This window comes from Hibiscus syriacus, unplaced genomic scaffold (assembly GCF_006381635.1).
Source record: "Hibiscus syriacus cultivar Baekdansim isolate YM2019G1 unplaced genomic scaffold, ASM638163v2 tig00110895_pilon, whole genome shotgun sequence".
Taxonomy (NCBI): Eukaryota; Viridiplantae; Streptophyta; class Magnoliopsida; order Malvales; family Malvaceae; genus Hibiscus; species Hibiscus syriacus.
In genome coordinates, this window is record NW_024062903.1 from 619,960 (window position 1) to 643,350 (window position 23,391).

At 34.5% G+C, this 23,391-nt stretch overlaps 1 protein-coding gene and 2 pseudogenes across 1 annotated transcript; 1 reads left to right on the plus strand and 2 right to left on the minus strand.

Annotated features, from left to right (window-relative positions):
- The first annotated feature begins 432 nt into the window (after nt 1–432).
- On the plus strand, nt 433–3,281 carry LOC120145827 (annotated as a pseudogene).
- An 847-nt stretch (nt 3,282–4,128) lies between these two features.
- On the minus strand, nt 4,129–5,340 carry LOC120145986 (MAP7 domain-containing protein 1-like). Its single transcript, XM_039159666.1, has 4 exons — nt 4,893–5,340; nt 4,714–4,776; nt 4,554–4,628; nt 4,129–4,482 (listed from the first exon to the last, which is right to left on the minus strand). The coding sequence occupies exons 1-4, from the start codon at nt 5,256–5,258 to the stop codon at nt 4,150–4,152; spliced, it is 837 nt and encodes a 278-aa protein (XP_039015597.1). The 5' UTR covers nt 5,259–5,340; the 3' UTR covers nt 4,129–4,149.
- Nucleotides 5,341–21,183: 15,843 nt separating this feature from the next.
- LOC120146102 lies at nt 21,184–23,061 on the minus strand (annotated as a pseudogene).
- Nucleotides 23,062–23,391: the final 330 nt, after the last annotated feature.

Sequence of the window (23,391 nt, forward strand, 5' to 3'; positions counted from 1 at the left end):
TTAATGTTTAGGTAAGCTTAGGTGTAGTAATATGGTAGTAGATGGCCCAGCAAAATACGCCTAGTCACTATCCCAAGGGACACAAGAATTTTTGGAACCCCCTAAAGAAGTGAAAGCTGTAGTATGCAGAGAGGAGCTGAGATAGACGTGTAATCACAAATTTTTATCAATTTATTATAATTTGTTTTTTAAGGCCTTTAGCAACATATCCAACGAACGCAACCCCTTGGGACGAGCGGGAGTGGACGATTAGTTGACGTCCGTACTACCTCTCTCTCAAAAAATATCAACCGTCCCATTCCACTCATGGACGGACGATCCTTGAAAAATATCATCTCGTCTTCCTTATATTATTATCCATTCCTTCCCTTTCCCCTCACAAATTCCCTTCCATTTCCTCTTCCAACCCTAACAAAACCTCTCTAATTCTTCTTTTCTTGTCCTTTTTCTCACTCGACAAAAATCGACGATGAGAGAAATCCTTCACGTTCGAGGAGGCCAATTCGGGAACCAAATCGGATCCAAGTTTTCGGAAGTGATCTGCGACGAGCACGATATTGATCCAACTGGTAGGTTCAATGCGGATAGTGAATCATCCGCAAACCAGCTGGAGCGTATCAATGTGTATTATAATGAGGCCTCCGGTGGAAGGTACGTCCCTCGTGCGGTTCTCATGGATCTCGACCCCGGTACTATGGATAGCATCAGATCTGGTCCTTACGGCCAGATATTTAGGCCTGATAATTTCGTGTTTGGACAATCTGGTGCTGGAAACAACTGGGCCAAAGGTTAATTACACTGAAGGTGCCGAGTTGATTGATGCTGTTCTTGATGTTGTTCGTAAAGAGGCTGAGAATTGTGATTGCTTGCAAGGTATACGCAATATTTCCCTGCTTTTACATTTTCTTAGTAATCGGGATTATTTATCGTCTTCATTATCCTATAAATTTAGATTTCGGTACATCTGCGTTGATTTTCTTAGAGTTGTCTTATCGTTTTGCTTTTTCGCTTTCGTCTCGAAGTTCGAAACTGTATCTAGTTGAGTTGTGATAGCACTTTCATGATAATGATATAGAACTTCTCTCGCTGTTGACCATTTGATTTCCTACTTTCGGATCAGGGTGAAATAATCTCAACTTTACCTATCTTATAATCTGTAAACAATAGCATGATCTTCAAAATTATAACTGATTATTCACTGTGAAAATTAAATTAAATTAAATTAAATTACTGCTGCTATGTTCCATGATCCGCCTTTTTTCTTTAGTTGACTAATGCTTAGACTGCGTTGTTATTAGTAATCTTCTTTTTGTATGGTGTGGAGGCGAAAGTGGCCACGAGTCTTATCACCTTTTGAGATATATAAATTTATTTATTTATTTATATAAGCAGATTTTTTTATTTATATGGGTTTTCCTTTTTTTTCTATTTTTTTCTCTTCATTATATGCTTTTGATTGCCCAACCGCAAGTCATTGCGTCTTTTATTCTATCGACAGTATTGATGGAGCCTTGATAATCTTTTTAATGCATTTGGTGGAGCATGGGGACCCTTACGAGCTCATCGCCATATGAATGCACTCATTACATTATTGTTATGGCTTGGCCAATATTTTAACAGTTGAATCTTGAAGCAAAAAATGAAAGATCTGTAAATGAGCATGGAGAATCATAAGTAACATGCACAAATGCATACACCATGTGACTTAGAACAATCTAAAAACAATAACAATCAAAAGGTAGATTGTAACATTGGCATGAATATCAGATGTAGTTTTATGCAAAATATGAAAAGTAGTAAGCATGATAAAGAAAGAGATGACCATATTTCTGGATCCAGATCTATCTGAAAAAGACAAACACTGTCATCATCTTATAATGGTATGGCATGAATATCAGTGCCCAAGAAATACAACCCGTAACAGTTGGATCTGGCTGAAGTTGATCTAAATTCCTTTTGTTGATCGTAGTATTAAGTATGTATTGTACGCTTGTAGCATGTTAATCTTATTTATTGGGTGAATTCTGTTTCTCTTAGAGAAGGGTTAGTTTAAAAGTCAACTTGTGTTTAATTATCTGCATTTAATGAATGATGAAATCTTTTTGGTTAAATAATATGGTCCTTTCCCTTTGAATTTTATAATGAAGTTCACTTGTTTATGTTACTTCTGGACCAGGCTTCCAGGTATGCCATTCACTTGGAGGAGGAACTGGCTCTGGCATGGGAACTTTCCTTATACTGAAAATCGGAGAGGAATATCCCGATAGAATGATGTTGACATTCTCTGTTTTCCCTTCACCTAAAGTCTCGGACACAGTTGTGGAGCCGTATAATGCCACCCTTTCTGTGCACCGGTTGGTTGAGAATGCTGATGAATGCATGGTTCTTGACAATGAGGCACTTTATGATATTTGCTTCCGGACATTGAATCTCACTAATCCAAGCTGTAAGTGATAAAATTTTAATCTTGATGAATGGTTTGTTATGAACGCAAAACAATTTTAAAATAGTGAAACTAACTCTGCGCTTTTAATCCTGCAGTTGGAGATATGAACCACTTGATATCCTCAACTATGAGTGGCGTAACATGCTGCCTGAGGTTCCCTGGACAGCTGAACTCCGACCTCTGAAAGTTAGCTGTGAACCTGATCCCATTCCCACGTCTTCACTTCTTTATGGTTGGGTTTGCACCCCTCACATTCCACGGTTCCCAGCATTGCATTTCTCTCACAGTCCCGGAGTTGACTCAGGAGATGTGGAATGCCAAGAACATGATGTGTGCTGCTGACCCTCGCCACGGTCGCTACCTGACAGCCTCAGCTATGTTCCGAGGCAAGATGAGCACAAAAGAGGTTGATGACAGATGATTAACGTTCAAAACAAGAATTCATCTTACTTCGTGGAGTGGATACCCAATAATGTGAAGTCCAGCGTCTGTGATATTCCACCAAAGAGCTTGAAGATGTCATCGACATTTTTTTGGAACTCGACATCAGTCCAGGAGATGTTTAGGAGGGTAAGTGAACAATTCACTGCAATGTTCCGTCGCAAGGCCTTTTTGCATTGGTACACCGGTGAAGGGATGGATGAGATGGAGTTCAGTGAAGCGGAGAGCAACATGAATGACTTGGTTGCAGAGTATCAGCAATACCAGGATGCGCCCGTGGAGGACGATGAGGCGGAGTACAAGGAGGACGAAGGTGTGGACGAGAACTACGAGACTTGAGAGAAAATGCGATGAACCCGAATGAAAGTTTGAGATTCCCAGCCTATACATTACTACTACAAATGTTACTGTGTTGTTAATAATGCTTGTATGATTTTCTGCTCTATCATTGTATTGTATTTTATTTCCTTGGATGGTATGAATGTTCTATTTTTGCTGTATTCGAACTTCAAATAAAGTATATTATCTGTTTTCTAACCTTTCAGTCTTTCAGGATCCACAACGAACCACAATTTTAAAATTTAATTTAAATATTTAATATGCCACCTAATTATTATAATGCATAAAAATGATTACTTATTATAGTCAACATCAAAATAATAAATATAATAAATTTTGATAATTTTTTAAAAAAAGCTTTAAAAAGGGTTACTAACTTGTTTCAAAACTCTATTTGATATTGATTATAATAAGACACTAGGTCCCTTAAGCAATGTTAGAGGTTCGAATCATGACGTTTGCGAATGGAGCAAACTGGATTGAGAGAGTCACCATCGCCTCTGCAGTAACCGATCTGAATTAATCGATCAATATATTAGATACCAACGATTAATTAAAAAAAACTTTCACTAAAAGTTGCAAATTCCACTCCTAGTAGACTCAACGTCCTGAAAATCACGGAATTTTTAATAAGTTTTTACATGTAAATTTTATACAATATATATTTTTTATAAAATTACCAAAAAAGTGAGTAAAATTAGAAATATTAAAAAATAAATCCACTAAAACAGACTTAATCTTCTAAATACCGGGAGCAAATTCCACGTTCTACGATTTAGATGCTCGACTGTTTGGTCTTTTTACATCAGACACCTAAATCATTCATTGATTGGATGGTTAGCCTTTATGCAAATTCTCTCTCTCTCTCAAAAAAAAATTGTCCAATTTACAATTGCCATACTCCTAAAAAAAAATTGAATCATCTACGAGGGATGACGAGCTTTACATGCAGAATTAGAATGCTTGGACTTGCAAATCTGTCTCCTTTTAAGCCTGGCTTCAGCAGCTCTTGCCTTTGTTGCTGTTTCCAGATCAAATGAGATGGAAGAACCAAAGCCTTCCTCTGGTGATACGTTGAGATCGATGACACCCAGTGGTCCCACATTATCATTTAGCTTGCTTATTCCCCCAATGTTTGATGTTACCCAGCAAATCATTCCACCAATCGGGTGTTCAGGATTCTTGTCCATTTCCATCATCAACGGTTGTTGATGCAAATTTTCACGTCTGTTGGTGTTTCCGGCCTCCATGGAAATCTGGGTTTAAAATGGAAATAAGTATAATTGGAAATAAAATCAAGAACCCATTGATGTAAATATTAAAATACCTTTAATTTCTTTGCTTTCAACTCCATGTTTTCAGATTTCTGTTGATCGTAAATCCGCTTCTTATTCACTATTTCCTGTTGGAATATAAGTAATCAAAGATTAATATAGTTCATTAAAGTAAATAACCATGTCAAAGATGAAGATAATGTGATTATTCACCTTTTTAAGCAATTCATTTTGCCGAGTAAAATCTTCAATAATCTCTAACAATTGTTCTTTCTTCTGTTCAATTTTCATGAGAGAAAAAAAACCCAGAAACGATATGAATCAGTAAACAGAGAAAAAATAATAATGCAGCGAAAAAATAAAAAGAAAGAAAGAAAGAAAGAACAAAGAACCTTTTTAAAATTATTGACATGGGGCTTTCGCTTAGGTGGCGCCGGAGGTTTCTCATCAGATTCACTGGGGGGGAAGGAAAGAGGGGTAGCGGGACTGGAAGTCAACAAAGCCTTTTCCAACGGTCCCACAGTCGCATAAGCAGGACCGACGACTTTCGAGGGCGGCGACGGAGATTTCGGTTGTGGTGGTGGTGAAGGCTTCGGAGTAGGCAAAGATGCAGCGGCGAGCCTTGATTTCGAACGAGTAGATCTCTTCCCCCTGGAGCCCCAAGTGAAATCAAAGCGACGGCGTGGCTCGGATTGGGAGAGCACCAACATAATATTAGCGACCATGATCTCTTCTTCAGTGTCACAGCTCTGTTCCATTGTTTTCACCAACAAAACAAAGAAGATAAAGACAACCAACGATGGAAGAGAAGCGAGAAAAGAATCCCCGCTAATGGAGAATTTTCACCACAGAACAAAAGAAAAAAGTAGAGAGCATTCAAAACACAGCGAGAGCATTCAAAACAAAGGGATTGAGAGACTTGGCGGAAGGGGGAATAATATAAAAGAAATACAGGGTGAGGGTGTGGGATGGCGACACGTGTCGTTTAAGGCGGTTTAGAGGTTTGGTCTCTCTAGGGTTTATGGATGATGGTTTGTGGACGATGGGTTTGAGCCTTACAGCCACAGTCACAATTCTTTGTTTAGCAACTAAAGAAAGTACATTATGGGAAGTTCAAAACAATGAAATGTAGAGAATTTCAAAACTTGGTCTGTGTTGTACCTTCAAAACAATACTGCATACATGTAGATATTGCTAATTTTATTTTTGTTTGTATATAAAATTAAATATTTTTAATCAAAATATAAAGTGCCTAAAATATGTTTTGTGTCGAGTACAAACTCGAGTTGATCTAACTTCTGTCAACGCTCGATTCAAATATACTTAAATTTAGCTCGAACTTGACTCAAGTTATTGATAAGTCGAAACGAACTACTTGATATCCGATTCAAAAAGCTCGCAAGCAACTAAAAAATAGTATATTGAAACCCTAATTTTTCAAATTAAGTTATTAATATTATTAACATTTATACATTACTTTTTAAAAATATACATATATAGTTTTCAATCATGTACTTAATATTCAAATTCGACTTGAACCAAAGTAAAGTTTGAGCTTGACCCGAAGTTGAGTTCGAACTTCAACCGAGTTATATCTAAGAATATTTTTAGTTTAATTTTTTTTCAAACTCGAACTAAATTATAAATTGTTTCCGAATTAATATGAAAGTTCGACACTTTTAAACTCGTATATTTTCAAATCAAATCGAATTCATCTGTAAACTTTTCAAGTTAAGTAAACTCAATTCATCTCATTTACAGCCCAATCTAATATCACATGTGATTACTACTTTCATTTATCAGGTGTAAAATGAAATCTGGCATAAAACATATTCTAATACTATCATAAAGCGACGCTTGACGAAAAATAAAATATTTCATAAAATCATGTTTAGTATTTGAAACATATTTTTTTTTTCTAAAAATATTTTCTTTTATTTTTTCCCTTAATTTTCAGATTGTTTTATTTTTATTAAGATAAACTAAACTAGATGCCATTTAATTTTAAGTGTTATTGTTCATATAATAGAACATTCATTTTCTTTAATTATATAATTCAACTTTCATTTTAATTTCACTGATACCATTAGATTGTTCACTTGATAACGACGCAACGACATAAGTAACATATTGAAATGATGTTATTTTAGTCGAATTATATTGACACAAAAATCATATAATTTTAATTAGAAAATTAAGAAAAAAAATCACCAAATAAGGCTTTAACCAGTGTCTCCTAAGAAGTAAATTAGAACATTTAATCATTGGATCAACTTAAAATCTTGTTATAATTTTAATCAAAATAACATACATATTAAACTGCAGTTGAGATTAATTTAACTTATTAAATGATATATTTTATAATATCATTTATAATTTCAATGAAGATGATCGAGGCTTCTCTTTGAAAATGATAAAGCCAATGATACATTTGCATTAACCTCAAATTTCACCGAAAACTTTAAAATTTTCATTTAAATCTCTGAACCAAAAAATTTTAAAAAAAATCAGATAAAATCAAAGGGGTATATGAGTATTTTTCAAATTATAAAGAGTTAAGTAAATTTTTCGCCAAACCACAAAAAATAAAATTTATAAAAAATAAAAGCCAAATTAAAGGGTAAATTATGTGTTTAGTATCTAAACAACCAATTTTAGTCTATTTCAGTATATAAACTTTCATTTTTTTCAAAATCATATCTAAAGTATAATTTTTGTTTCATTTTAGTGCCCGTTCAAAATTTCATGTTAAATTTTGAATTTTTTTTTTGAAAGTTTAGGCAATAAAACGGACTAAAACCGATAGATTAGATACTAAATGCGTTAAGTTTTTAATGGCGGGTACTAAAATAAAACAAAAACTAAACGTTAGGATGATTTAAAAAACTGAAAGTTTAAGTATTAAAACGAGTCAAAATTGATAATTTAGGTAATAAATGCATAATTTACCCTAAATTATAATAGATGGGTTGCCCTTCAATTTTTATTTAATTAAACTTATAGGTTTTTTTTTATAGAAAAAGTCTATATTTGTGATTGAAAATTTGATTAATTTTATTTTCCCCCAACTTGCTATTAGAATTTGTATTTGATCTACTTGATATATTTTCTTTAATATATATTTAAAGTAGTTCATTTGCATTTCAGTTAATATTTGATTTAGAATTTATATGTAACTTGATTTTCAAAAGTTAAATGAATAGATATATTTAATTTATAGGATAGTATTCAATGTATTATTAGTATATAAATTTTGTGCAATTAATAAACTATAACAAAGCATATATTGAAAAATAAAATAAAATAAAATAAAATAAATATTGGAAGACTTTTAAATAAATATTATTCCATAATTTTTTTTTGGATAAGTAAGAATTTTATTATCCAAAATAGCATAGTTTTGCTACAATCCAATCAACCAATCAATACAAAATAAAACTATGCACAACAATACAAAATCAATGATTGGTAGAACTATAAGCCCCAAGCATTACATAGGTTAAGATTAGTACTATAAAGTCTATTGAAGTTTTTCCCCCTAAGACTAAACCGAACAGCATCAATGATTTCATTAAGCAAGTTTTCAGCAGGTCTTGACCGATTCTGGAAGATACGTTGATTCCTTTCCTGCCAAACAGTATAAATAAAAGCAGACCAAGCAATTTTCAAAATGAAGGTGAGAAGAGACTTCCCTTTCCATGAGTTGATAGCTGTATGAACCGTTTCCTCCCAATCCAAGTTCGAAGGATTCATTCCATTCAAGTTCAAGATAGAGTTCCATAAGCGGGTAGCTAGAGAGCACTCAGAAAAAAGGTGGTTTCTTGTTTCTTGAAAGCTATTACAGATTATGCAAGCTGAATTAGTGCTAATACCCATTCGTTGCAGACGATCTCTAGTTGGTAATCTGTCTTGTAAAGCCATCCACACGATTAAGGAATGTTTCGGAATATGCAAGGGAAACCATATGAGCTTATGCCATGGAGCTTTCTGTCCTTTAGGTCTAATATCATTCCAAATATCCTTAATCATAAAAGAGTTAGAAATGAATGGCACATCATCCACCCTCATTTTAAGAATTCGTTTCATGCTCCAGCTAACATTTGAAAAGTAATTATAATTAATATTTGTCTTCACCGTGGTATTTGACTAGTTATATGTGAATTTGAGTTATATACAGATTCCCTGTTGACATGTTTAATTACTCGAGCAATAAATTATGTACAAGGGCGAGGTTTTGGTGAATTAATTTGCATCGTGCTTATACAAAACATACAGGAGGAGTTACTTTTGGCTTGATTTGAAGCAATATACCGCTATAGAAACACTCTCACATGGCTCTCAACGAGTTGAGTGTGATGCCTCAGATAATGCATTTTCTCTTCTTTGGGGACTCCCAGCCCCAGGCGGTGGCGATAATGAACCTTATGGAATTGGTCGGTCCGACTCCCCATGAATAGTAGATGCATCAAGTTATCATAAGGGAAGATCCGGGCCTGGGAACCAACTTTCTTATTATAATTAGTATTATTGCCATCCTCTAATTATAATTTAAAATTTAAGATAATTCCCAACCTTCAAAATAATTGATTCGAGTTTTTAACTTGTCAAAATTATAGATATCATTTAGCCAACGGAAAAAGATAATTGACATATATTTTTTTAAAGAATTATATAATCCTACAACTTCATCTATTGATAAGAATAAATTTAAAGAATGGATAGTGATTATAATTGAAACGAAAGAAGAAAATATGAATTAATATATGCTCTAAAGTTAAAAAAAATCATAAAAAAAAATTCCGAGAAAGAAGGTAGAAGTAAAATTGGACCAATAATTTAAGCAGGTTAATTATTTGGCCTAATAGGCCAGCTTAAATATTATTTTGAGAAATACAACATTTACTATAGTGAATGGCAGTTAAGCAAACATTGGACAATGGGTAGATTTCAATGGTCATAAACGACTAGTTTATAGAACTCAACGTGTGTGTATGACGAGTTTCGTGGCCTAGCCATTTATATCCGTTGGAATTAGAAGTATAAATAGGGGTTTGAGGGTTTAGAGAAAGTGTTGTGATTTATTGCAAATAAATACAGTTTATTGAGAAAAAAACGTGTTTTTTGACGATTTTGCGGTAAAATGTCTACCCGAGGACAAATGCTATGTCTTGATCATGTCTATCTTTCATCGCTTGAACTGACTCCAGTAAGATTTATTTGTTATATTTAAGTTTAAATTATAATATTTAATGTGGTTGTTTTGAAAATTTTATTAATTGATGTCAACGATTAGTCTCTGTGTTATTTCGGGTAAGGAGTCCACCAATGGTTCTTTCGGCTTTGGATGGGACATGAAAGGTATAATCTTGCCTCTTTTCAAAAGCATATAATTAATGAAGTAGCAAAACAACCTTTAACTCATTTGATATTCAAAGAATTACAAGATTAAAACTTGATTCATTGCCCATGACCTTTGGAAAATGACGTAAGTTCATTTAAAAATCCTTTTAAAAAATTGAGAAAAATGACAAAAACATGTTCAAACAAGATGTTGCAAATGACAAAAAGTTTCACGATGAAAAAAATGATTTCTGTGCAGTCAGGATGCCCCCATTATTCTTCTGATGCAGTGGTGTTTGATTCGATCAGGTGCTACATATTAGGCTATGGTGCCTCACTCGAGCTCGTCATCCATTGTTCCACCAATTCTTGTGCCAATGTCCTATTTTCAACGAGCCTCTCTATCTCCTTGAACAACATCCTACAATTCTCCGTAGCATGCCCCAATGCCCCTAAGTGGAAATTACAGACACTATCTGGATCGTAATTGTGGACAGAAGGGTTCGGTGGTAATTTCATTGGTTTCGGTTTGAGATGTTGATATTTAATCAAAGGTGGGTATAAATCTGAGATAGGAATTTGGAACACCTTCAGAGTATCTTTTGATCGTAGGACCTTCTTTGGGCGACTCGAGCAACCTACCGCCCCTTTTCTTTTGCGGTTGTGAGAGCTCTGGATGTGACATTCGTTCACCTCACCAGCCTTTCGCTCTTCATTTCTTGAGCTTTTGGAAGTGACTTTCAAGTTTCCCTTACTGATTGCATCTTCAATTGACTCTCCAGCCAGCATAAGATCCTTGAAGTCATTCATCGAATTTCCCAACATTAACTCAAAGAAAGGAGCCGGAAGAGAATCGTGAAACATATGTGATATTTCCTCTTTTACCAAAGGAGGTTGAACTTGTGCTGCCACTCCCCTCCATCTTAGAGCATATTCTTTAAAGCTCTCAGTAGCTTTCATCCTCATCTTCTGAAGGTGATGATGTTTTGGGGCTAAGCCTTTAACATATTGATATTGCCCTAGAGACGCATCAGCTAGGTTGATCCATGTCTTGATCTGTTCTTTGTTCAAACGGTTATACCACACCACAGCTGGCCCATCAAGACTATCATGGAAGTAATGAATCAACAGATTATCATCATCTAAGTACCCTTCCATCTTTCTGCAAAACATCTTCAGATGAATTAGAGGGCAACTGGTGCCATCATATTTTTCAAAGTTAGGCACCCTAAATTCATGTGGGATGACCAAATCAGGGACCAAACTGAGTTCTCTGGCTTCTAACTCTTTGTTAGTGGCATTAACAACCTTCATATTTTTAACGGCTTCATTCAACCACTTGAACTCGTTCTCAAACTGCCCATAATTGACGAGGCTCTTCCCTTGGTTTGAGTTAGATGCTCTGGGGAAAAGTATCACTCTTGATGCACTACTCTGATGAGAATGGTGTCCTTTATCAGTGATTTCCTCTCTGCCAACAGTCTTGGTTTCCAGCACCTGGATCATTTGATTCGATGCGCTTTGCAGATAACCCGATGCTTGATTCTTTTTATCTTGTTGTAACCTGAGTAACTGTTCTTGCAGCTGATCTTGTGATTTCTCATTAGAATGCTCCCTTGCTTCCATTTGTTTGCTCACGATGATGAGGAACAATATGAATGAATGATCTTGTTATTACTGAACAAAAATCTTTCATAAGTTATTTCCGTGTTTTCATAATTAATGCATGTAAAATATTTAAACAAATACATGCAAATGCAAATGCACGAGGTGCTAATCCCGAAAGTGACCACTTATAGAACAACCGTTCACTTAGACAACAAGAATTCAATAAGTACACCATGTAGTCGAAATACAACTGTGAGTCTTCATCTCTTCATTTCCTTGAGTCGTACTCTTCATGGGATCTGGTATTGCACCTTCAAAAATCGTCGGCGTATTCCTCACATTTGATGACGTCGGATGTCTTGAATCTTGAAATCTTCATTCTTATCTTCCTGCGATATGGTCTTCTCGTCTTTACGAAGGTCTCGTCGTATGAAGGGTCTTCTCGTCTTGATGAATGGTCTTCTCGTCTTGATGAATGGCCTTCGTCTTGATGAATGGCATTCTGTCTTGACGAATGACATTCGTCTTGATGAATGCTCTCTCGTCCTTGGTACAATTGTATATATAACTCAACATCTTGCCTTACAGTTTCTTCAATCAGCTTCAGATCTCTCATTCATCGGGTGTCCTTCATGGATCGTTTGAACATCTCTGGATCTCCTGGTTTTGACTACATAGTGGAGATTTCTTGCCTCAATATGGTCAGCCTTCTGTTAGTCAATCACTTGTGAATTACACCCCTCGATGACATGAGGATGCAAATGCAATAAAATCACAATAAAATAGACATAGAACAAAAACGGGTGTACACATAAGATAAACAACAAGATAGTGGATACCGTAAACATCACATAAAACCTACCCTCACATGCTGGCTACCCAATCATGCTTTAGTAGATCCTACCCGACATGATATCTACCCACATGTTTTGTCATTCATAAAAGATCCTAACCGCATGGTATCTAATTCACATGTTTTGTGTGAAAATATAAAACCTAACCACATGCTTTTCTAGTTCTCATACTTATTGCAAAAATAAATTCGAGGAAAAGGTTAGAATGAGTTTCCCCTTCGTGTCTGCAGATAGAAATTCAACATAAGATGGGCAGAGTTTCAGTATTTCTAAAAGGGTCCTCGAATTGTCCTTTGCTGGTGCCCCCTTGGGCTTGCCAGACCCTCGATCCTCGCCCATTATAGGCTTAAAACGGATCAAGTTCAATTCGAGAGGATACATTTCCCTATGTCCATACGAGGAAACTCAATGTTTTACTCGTAAACATAAGGCATGTACCCCAGAGGTTACTTGCTAAAGCCCATGCGGAGAAAAGTAATTTTTCTCACGTAAGCGTAGCTTTCACCCCTACTTAATGGGACAGAGCACAATTAGAAGGCTCTGAATATTGAAGGTTTAGCAATAGTGGGGGAACTCATAATCCTTTGCCTCGATCCAAGAAACTCAACAAACTAAAGTCAAAAAACTGAAACACGCAAATCACACGTTAGTACAACTATTTATTCGTTAACCAAATAACCAATTAAATGCAAACAAGAAATTTAAAACAAACAAGGGATCAAAAACCAAATTAAAACGAACTTATAAATTTCGTTTGCAAAGACAATTAATTAATCGACTATCGGCCTGACTCTCTAAAAAAAAGTCCCCAGCAGAGTCGCCAAGCTGTCGAAACGATTTTTAAACGGGGGCGAGGGTGATTTGGAAAACCACGTCATTTTTAATTATTCTCTTTTCAATTGAATTTTTAATTAAAAAAAATGTGATTTTTAGAAAACCTCTCGTTTCGAAAATTTGGAAATCCCTTTACGATAAAAACATATGGTTCGAGGAGTCGCTACCAATATTTGATTAGGGTGTGATTGGGCACCCAAAAACGTTGTCATTTTAAATAAAAATTAATTTTAATTAAAACAACAAATTAAAGTCTGTGTTATAAAAATCCGAGTTCGGGAGTCGGTTACGTGTGGGGAAGGATTAGCACCCCACAACGCCCTAAATCGGTACCTAGTCGATTAATTAATGTCTTTGCAACGAATTTCACAAGTTCAAGTTTAATTTGATTAACGATCCCTTTAAACAACAAAAATACAAATTTGTAACATTCAAAAGCCACAAAATAGGTTTAATTAAAATTACCAAGCCATTAGAAAGATAAAGGATATTCGATTATTTAAAAATATCGAGACCAGATCTTTAGGTGAGTTCTAACGATCTTTTCTCAAATAATTTAAATAGCCGAATATTTCTTTTTCTTTCATTCCCAAATTTTACAGTGATATATCCAAATTCAATTAGGCGTTACTGACGGGATACAATTTTAATTTAAAATTGCCAAAACAACTCTCTAGTAAGTTAGGAGAAGCCATTCCGACAGTTTTAAATTTAAAGAATATTACCCTTAATCCGATTATGTGAATAGGTTAAGTCATGCAAATGAGGTTAACATGCTTAAAAAATACAACTAAACAAATATGTACTAACAACATGCTCAAAATAATATGTACATGCATACACTTAAAATAAATTTAAATTAAACCTACAATTAAGCATAAAATATTAAACAATGGGCTAAAATATAAATAAAATAAACAACAAGATCTTTTCATAAAAAATTTCATTTCGAGGTACTTCAAACATGATACAACCAAGATACTACATAGGATCAAAACGAACATTTCCCAAATTACACATCCAAAGTGAGAACAACACGAAAATAGCCCTAATATGATTCTGGACTAAAATGAAATACGCTGGAAATTAAGATATGAAATTAAAATTGCAATAAAGCTCGGTTCAGGGACCAAAATGGGTCGAAACAAAGTTGGGAAGGCCTATCACAAAATTACCCCATTTTCCTAAGGGCGCAGATGGGACTAGCCTCCTAAAACGCCGTCGTCTCACGCCATCAAGGAACGACACCGTTTTGACGCGTTCATATATGATATTAGGGTAAACTTTAACCTAGCTAGACACCATTTTCATCTTCACTCTAGCTAGACACCAAACCCCAGCCGTTTTTCTTTCTCTCAAACCTTTACCCATTTCTCTCTTCTCTTCGCCTAACCCTACGCAAAACTCAGGCCTCCGCCGTAGCAGCCACCGTGGCTGCTACCTCCAAATGACCCCAGCAAAACCCAAAAGCCCCGATGAGCACCTAGACCTCAACTCCTCATCCTTTCACCAAACCTTAACCCTAATCATCTCAAAACAGTCCATTCTCTCCCTCACCGTCGAACCACACAACCGCTGTGGATTTCACCCCTCAAAGGCCCCGATGAGGAGACAAAGCCTTATGACAAATCTAACCAGAAACCCAAGCCTAACTTCCCCGAAAACCAGACTCACGCCCAGATGAAACCAAACGACGAAACAGAAGAGGAGACGACAACTTACCCTTGGTGACTCAACGGGGTTTGGTTTTTCAAACGATGATGATGGTTCTTCTCTTCGACTCCGGAAGGTAAGGGTTACTTTGCTTTGTTATACGAGATTTATGGTTGATTTTGATGATTGATAGACTAACGTTCTCTCCTCGTTCATGATTCTCGCTCAAATGGTTTATTTTTATTACTGCCTTTTGTTCCTTCGCTGATGGAACCCCCTGTTGTTACTGTAAAATCCCCTCTGGTTTTTTGTTTGAGAACCCAGAACCCCCCGTGTTTGGTTACTGCTCCCGATTTTTTTATGGCTGATCCCCCTCCATGATTCTGGTTTTTCTTTTTGCTCTCGTGCCTCCCCTATTGCTGAACCGAGTCCCCCCATTGTCATCGTTTTTTTCTTTACTCGATTTCATTTTCACTGCTATATCTAGTTGATTTTTCTTTCTGTTTTATGTGCCTTTCGTTCTGCTCCTTGCTTGGTGTGCTTGCAGGTCACGGGGCTTCAGCTGCCTGGGCACACGGGTGATGGGGAACAGCCCCGAGGGACTTCACGTGGGTAGCACTCGGTTGGTTCACGCACTGTCTTGGAGTTCTGGGAGCATCTGCGCACGCTGGCTGGGGATGCTTGGGACGTTGTGAGCCGTTGGATCCTGATGACAGATCCAACGGCCTTCATGTTGCGGCGCTGGAAGCTGGGATAAGAAACCCTAACAGCTTAGGGTCTCTACAATTGGGTTGTTGAGCTCTTCATTAGTTTGGGTATTGTTGTAATATGTTGGCAATTTGGGTCTGTAACAATAAAACACTTAGTAAGTCCATTTATCATGCATATTAATTCATATACCCATAATAATTATATATATATATATATATATATATTTACAGAACCACAAACATAACTACTCATATAAAAAAAACGGTCAATACGTAATTAAACACACATACCAATAATAAACTAATAGATATACAAGACTCAATAAAAAAATTAGAGAATATAAAAAAAGCAAAATAACAACTAGAACAAGAACCCCGGACAAAACGAGCATCTACAATAAAGAGAATTGATCAAGGGAGCATGTTGCATACACACAACAATGGAATGAGAGATATTTATATGTGTCTATTTGTTCTGACTTTTTACCAAGCGATCTTGATTTCTCAATATCTCCCTACCTCCAAAATATTTAACAATGTCGGGAGATTGGAGTGAATGAGAAGAAATGAAGGCAAAATATGTTAAGAAATCATCATCATCAGTAGCATCTTCTTCTTCTACAGATTATTTTGTATCTCAAGCAAGTATTGGTGTAAAATTGTATATCATTCATATCATGCTTCAATGGAGAGTCGTCCATAATGGAATATAATACCACCCTCTCAATCACCTTTGAGGGAATATATGGGTCTATAGGATTCGTTTCTATATGCTTAATCATCTAGTGATTTTGGTGTGCATTTTGCGTCAATGACATCAATGATGACGTCAACAAATACTTTAAGTACTCTATCATTATCGCTTGAAGGTGCAAATCATAGTGGTGAGCTGATGTACACTACACCAATGCAATAAGAAGCAAACATTGAAGAATATGATGAATATGAAGGTGAAGGCGGACAACCACAAAGAAATCAACAAGTCCCACGTAATTATCATTCAATCACTCATCGAATTGGTCAAGAATTAAAAAAAATATAAGTAAATTTTATTATTATTAGTGTTTGTATTTAGTAAAATAAAATTTAATTATTAGTTTATAATAAAGTATTTATAAAATAAATAAAATTTTTAAATTTCTCAAATTTAATTTTTTGTAATTGATATAAACATGAAAATCAATTTATTTTTTTAAATGATATAAATATGTTGTTTAACGTTCACTTAATGACTACTTTTTTAAATCCAAATTAAACTCACAGTGGGGTCATAAAGAGTCCCATGAATTTTTTTTTAAATTGTAATTATTTTATATTATTTTAAATTATAAATATATATATTAATGAAATTCATCACATAGATATGATGGGTTCTAATAAATATATTAAATAATTAAGCTCAACGAACCTACAGATATGGGTTCATTAAAAATAATATCTAGATAAACTCGACATATGAGAGTGACAAGTTCGCTATGCAATGTAATAAATGTTGTATTTCTCAAAATAATATTTAAGTTGACTTATTAGACCAAATAATTAACTCACTTGGATTATTGACCTGATTTTGCCGAAGAGAGGTCTTATGGAATGAAAATTAATAATCAAATTTATTATAATATTTGTTCTTTTTCAAAATATATTATGAAGTCATTCAAGTTTGATTTGAGATTCTTTAGTACTGCTTTCTAAGGATAGTGTATCTACCAATTTCAACCTAATTATTTATTTAAAATTATGATATTTTTAGTACGAATCAAGTGATCTCTGTGATAAATGAATTGTTGTTATTTTTTAAGGTTTCGGGTTCGAGCACTAAGAATGCCAGTGGTGTGAGCGTTCAATATTGAATGGTGGAGAGTTATCTATAAACAAATATTGTTTTGTATTTACTCCATATAATAAAAATACACAATAACTCTAACTAGGTTTAATTGTAAAATAAGTGTCCAAACTATAGCGCGACATCACTTTAGGTGTCCTGGTCATCAATTGCGTTGATTTCCTTCGTTAAGTGACACGTGTCACAATTCGATAGCTTTAAAAATTTTATTTAAAATTATTTATTTATTTAACCTAATTATTTATTTAAAATTATGATATTTTTAGTACGAATCAAGTGATCTCTGTGATAAATGAATTGTTGTTATTTTTTAAGGTTTCGGGTTCGAGCACTAAGAATGCCAGTGGTGTGAGCGTTCAATATTGAATGGTGGAGAGTTATCTATAAACAAATATTGTTTTGAAGTTACTCCATATAATAAAAATACACAATAACTCTAACTAGGTTTAATTGTAAAATAAGTGTCCAAACTATAGTGCGATATCACTTTAAGTGTCCTGGTCGTCAATGGCGTTGATTTCCTCCGTTAAGTGACACATGTCACAATTCGATAGCTTTAAAAATTTTATTTGAAATTTAAAAAAAATAAAATTATGTTTTTTTTAAAACACAGAAATTTGAAATAACACCGAAACTTTGAAAATTTTCATTTCAACCTTAAACTCACTTTGACGAAGTTCCACCCAACTTCACCTCCTCGGTGACCAAAACCCCTATGAAATCATGATCAATCGACAACTAATCGATGTTTTATACCCGTCGAACCCTAGGATAAAATAATGACCGATTGACATTGAATCACTGTTTTGTAATTTAAGAAAAAATTAGAGTTTTTTTAATAAATATAATAATATTTTAATATTTAAAAAAAACAAATTTCAAAAATTTTAAATTATGACACGTGTCATTTAACGGAGTAAATTAATGTCGTTTATGGCTCGGGTATATATATTGGTAACGTTTATAACTTTAGGCACCCCAATCATTCAAAAAAATAGTTTTGACACCTATTCGTGAAAAGAGCTATAGTTTGGGCACTTATTTTATATTTAAGCCATTTAATTATCGTGTTAGGAAAATATTCATTTTAAACTTTGATGATATTATAATTATTAATGTACGGAATCTAAATTATTTACACAGATGCATGTATTTACCTACACTTGGGATGTTTAAAGTTATGGTATGTATATTTTGCTTTGCTTTGCATTTGCATTTGCAGCGCTCCTCCTCTGATTGTCTATTTTCTTCAAATTTCCTGTTAAATTCTTCTCTAAAACCATGAGAGACAAACAAGAGTAGGCATGCTTCAATTGAGTTCGTCTTTCCATGGAGTTTCAATGTCCTTTTTTTTAAAAAAAAATCTTAGGTTTGCCAGCTGTTTCTCTTCTCTTGATGTTTGTGTTGGTAGAATCTAGATGCGTTGAGAAATGATGAAGTTGTAAATCTGGCAAAATGTGTTACTGGCTCTTCACTTGTCGTCAATGGTTAGGTATGCTGCACCAGTAACCTTGACAAGGTTCGAGGCTTGGTAACCATAGAAATGGATTTGCTCTCATATGCTAGATGAGGCATTCTAAAATACCTTCTTTTCTAATACATAATTTAGAAAGAAAAAAAAAACGAAGTCAATCTGCCTCCTGCAACATCCGATGTGTTGTATTGAATACCTCTTTATTATCAGTTTCAACTGATAATCAACCTTAAATTCAAATCACATGCAACTTCTAAACTTGTATGCTCTCTAGAATTTGGAGTCTAACATGAAATAACAACCAATTGCTTTTGTGAAGCCCATAATTCACCTACCATGCCTTGTAGAAAGAAATTTTTAAAAGTTATGCGGAAATGATGATGTGGCAGTTAAATATTTTGTTATAATTACACATATGATACTTATTGTTTATATATTCTTTCAATTTAGTCTTGTATTAGTAAATTAAAATAAATTTAATCATCCAATCAAATTGCACCATGCGTCACAATATAAAAGAAATATATTTTTATAATTTAATTATTTTAATTTCCATCCAAACCATCTGATTGGATGGAAAATTAGTATTGCAATAAGAAATAACGTAGAAGGGAGAAGAGGTGATTGAAGCTATGTTAATCAGGTTGTAAGTCATCACCCCCAACAACTAGCCTAGACCTACTGCTTTGTCTTGAAATGCAGCATTTGGTTTACGTATTGTAATAAATGATGGAAAAAATAATTTTAGTAACTCAATTTAATTTTTTTTAAAAATAATTTCGTAGAATTTAAAACAATAAATTAAGTTCAAAATATATAAAATCATTAATAAAAATTTAAAATTATTATTTAACTTAAAAATTTTTAATTTAATAATTATATATAATTTGTTGTTAAATTTATCAAACAATTTAAGTTTTTTTTAAATAATTTTAAGTTAATATATATATAGTTATTAATTAAAATTTTAAAATTATTATTTAAGTTGGAAAAAATTAATTTGATAATTATATATATAAATTATTGTTAAATTTATCAAATAATATTTTTTTAAAAATAATTTCATACTTTTTTAATGAAAATAAATTGATATATGTGTGTGAAATTATTAGTAAAAATTAAAAATATCACTTAAGTTAAAAAAAATTAATTTAATAATTATATATATATAATTTTTGTTAAATTTATCAAATAATTTTAATTTTATATATTTTTTTAAAAAATAAATAGAATTAAAAATATATACATAATATTATTAAAGAAATATTAAAATTATTACTTTTTATTGAAACTGATACTTTTAATGAATATATTTTTTATATATCTTCATTAAATAATGTTTATTTTATGATTTATAAAAATATTATTTCTCTTCTTTTGAATTTAATTAAATGAAAATCTTTAAGATGATAAACTTAATAAAATTTTAGGAGAAAAATAAATTGTTAATAAAAATATATACGATAATTTAATTTTTTTTTATAAATACGATTAATTCGATAAACCCTTGATATACCCTTATCCCAAACCTCTTGTCTAAATGCAATAGATAATTGGATATTACTTAAAACAAGTTGGGCAACAAACTTGTTCACTCTGCTTTCTTTCTCAATAATCTTCAACTACTTTGGCATCTTTAATAAATTAATTCGTTGACGTTATATATTTTGTCATTATATAATTGGTTGAAAATATTTCTAAACCACAAGGTTGCGTCACAATTATATCATTTGTAGAAGCTACACCTAAAGTAGAATTAGACTATGCTCCCATCAATTACTAATTCTATCCAAAAGCATTGAATGAAACTAATGGTAGCTTTCATCACCAACTTTGATTACCATTAACCATGCCCAATCATTAAACTGTCATCTCTCTCTTTTGTGTTGCAAAATGTTCACTTAAAATATTAAGTATATTCTGGCTGATAATAATAATCTTTACATTCAAACTAAATTTGATAAAATTATGTTTTGATTTTAATTTTTAACCTTTCATTATTAAAAGTTAACGAAAATATTAGTACGCTATTATAAGATAATTTTACTTTACTACTGAAAGTGGAAAATTATTATAGCATCAGTTTTATTTTTTTTGACAATAAATAACTAAAATAAAATTACAACATAACTTAACTTAACTGTGTTTTGAAAATAAATAGGAGTGATAAAAATAAAACGATGATGATAACTAAATACTTAGTTTATGCCATTTAATAGGGCGCAAGAGAAGTCAGCAGCCACGCAGGCGGTTGAGCAGTTGACTGAGTTGAGAAAAAAAAAATTAGAAAAATTCAATTCCAAAACCACAAAAGAACACAGGGTTTGATCTCATGTGGGAGAGCTTATGATCAAAATTTATGTGCTCGGTTAAGGAGAGTAGTTCGATTAAGACCAAATCAATGAAATTATGATAGTTGACTTTTTTCAGATTAGTCAAGATTCAAACGCTTTGTAAATGACTACGAAACAAGGGAGGATAGCCCTCGGATTAAACACAACTAACTCCTCCAGATTGGAGTAAACCCCGGCGTACGCCGCTACAGAATCGTACGAGCCAGCCGGAGAAGATACGCCGCCGTCGCAGTTATTCCTTATCCTCCTCCAACGACGGCGCGTCATCCGTCACCCGCTTCACCCTCCCGGCAATCACACGGCAAACCAGCATGGCCCTACGTCCGTCCGTACACTCAATGGAGTCGTGGGCCCTACCGCTACCAGCCGTAGTGCGTACCCCTTTGAATTCTACAGCTGATGTGGCCCCTCCTCCATCAGCTTTGTTTTGGAACCCTTGTCTGATTATGGTGCAGACGCCGCAACCCGGGATTGAGCCGCACGAGCTGGAAGAGCCACGCGCGCCGAGTGAGCACGACAGGGACGTGCAATGGAATTGGAGGAGTTCGTTGCCGTCAGCCGCGCACCGTGGGTTCTTTCTGGTGCTGTTAAGAGCTCGAGTTTTCACCGCGTCGCGACAGTCCTCGAACCGTTGGATGCTGCGTTTGGTGTTGTGAACTTTTAATATCCGTTCGATCTTACAGATCGGATTGTCCTTCTTTAGCCAGCTGGATTTGAAAATGATTTCCACAATGTTCCGGCCCGAATCTTCTGGCCCCAACTCCGAAACTAGAACAAAACAGAAGACTCAGATCAAAATTGATTGAAGATTTCGCATTGGTGGAGAATATTAATTTCACTTTGTCGGTGGGGAAAGCTCCTCACTAACCGTGCAAATTTAGCGTTACCATATACACTAATAAAAACATGCCACGTCATTTATCTAGTCAATCCTTCCTTATTTTTTTTCTTTTACTTTCGTCAATTCTATATTAATCAACGGGACAGATGTGATATGTAGTATAACATCAGTAAATATGTTGTGGTTGGGGCAAAATTAACGGCAAATGACAAAGTTAGGGTAACTTGTTTAAAACAGATGTAAATCAATTTAGGGTAAATTCTATGTTTAATGCCCTAACTATTATTTTTGTCCCGTTTTAGTCATCTAATTATTTTTTTTTTCAAAATGAACAAATGAAACCTTTAAAATTTTGGTGTACCTGCATGGCGAACAGCTTGATGAAGCTCCAAGCTTTCGATTTTGGGGAAGAACTCACCGCATTGTGAGCAGGCACAGATAGTTGTTCTTGACGATGGATACCTGAAAATTTTCACATTCTCATAATTTAGTTCTGAAAATTAAATCAAATTATATATATATATATATGGTAAAATCAATAATATACCTGCTGGGGTCAACGATCGTATGGCATTAATAACACCCAGAAAGCTTCCTGAATTGCATAGCTCTGGAAGACGACGACGTCGTGGTGCACCTGGAGCTGCTGTTATCGGATCTCGTCGACCCAGACAACGACCGAGACGACGAGCCATTCGCAGCTTTGCGCCTCAGCAGCGCGGTTTCTTGACCCACCATGCTACTCTCGGGCGAGTTATTAGCTCGATGAACCACCCTCATGTTGCCATGAACGACGTCCCTGAAGCTGCAGATAGAGCTACAAGAGGAACCGAGCTTCGAGTATCCTTGTTGATGATTAGGCGCCTCCGTGTTCTTCGAAGGGTCGTGAACTTTCGACCCTTCCACCTGTTTGCAAGTGAGCAAGTTCTTGATTTGATCCCAGGAAGACGTGGGTTGCTTTTGATTTTTCTCTTGCCTCCTCCGCCGCTTCGGTCATTGTTTCATCGGCTCCGGCAAGGAAGTGAGCAGAGCCATAATGATAAAATGGAAGAGGAGATTCAGCTCTCTCTTGGGTTTATATTTTTGTGAGGGATTTAAGGGGGTAATGAAGAGGGAAAGTGAGGGTCGCTCTTTATTTATTGCATTATGTTTTCTTGCACTTTTCTTTCTTCAATTTTTAAGTTGAACTCTTTCCTTATCTTCGTACAAGTGCTCAAGTTATGGACCACTTAATACAAATCAGGACGCGACGGTTTCACCCATTGATTTTGGACTCGGTCAACGCAGAAGTAAATCGATCCGACGGTTCACCACTGTTTTAGTGCATGGCCTGCTCTTTTTTATGGTTTTTTATGACTATGATGGCATTGGCCGAGGAAT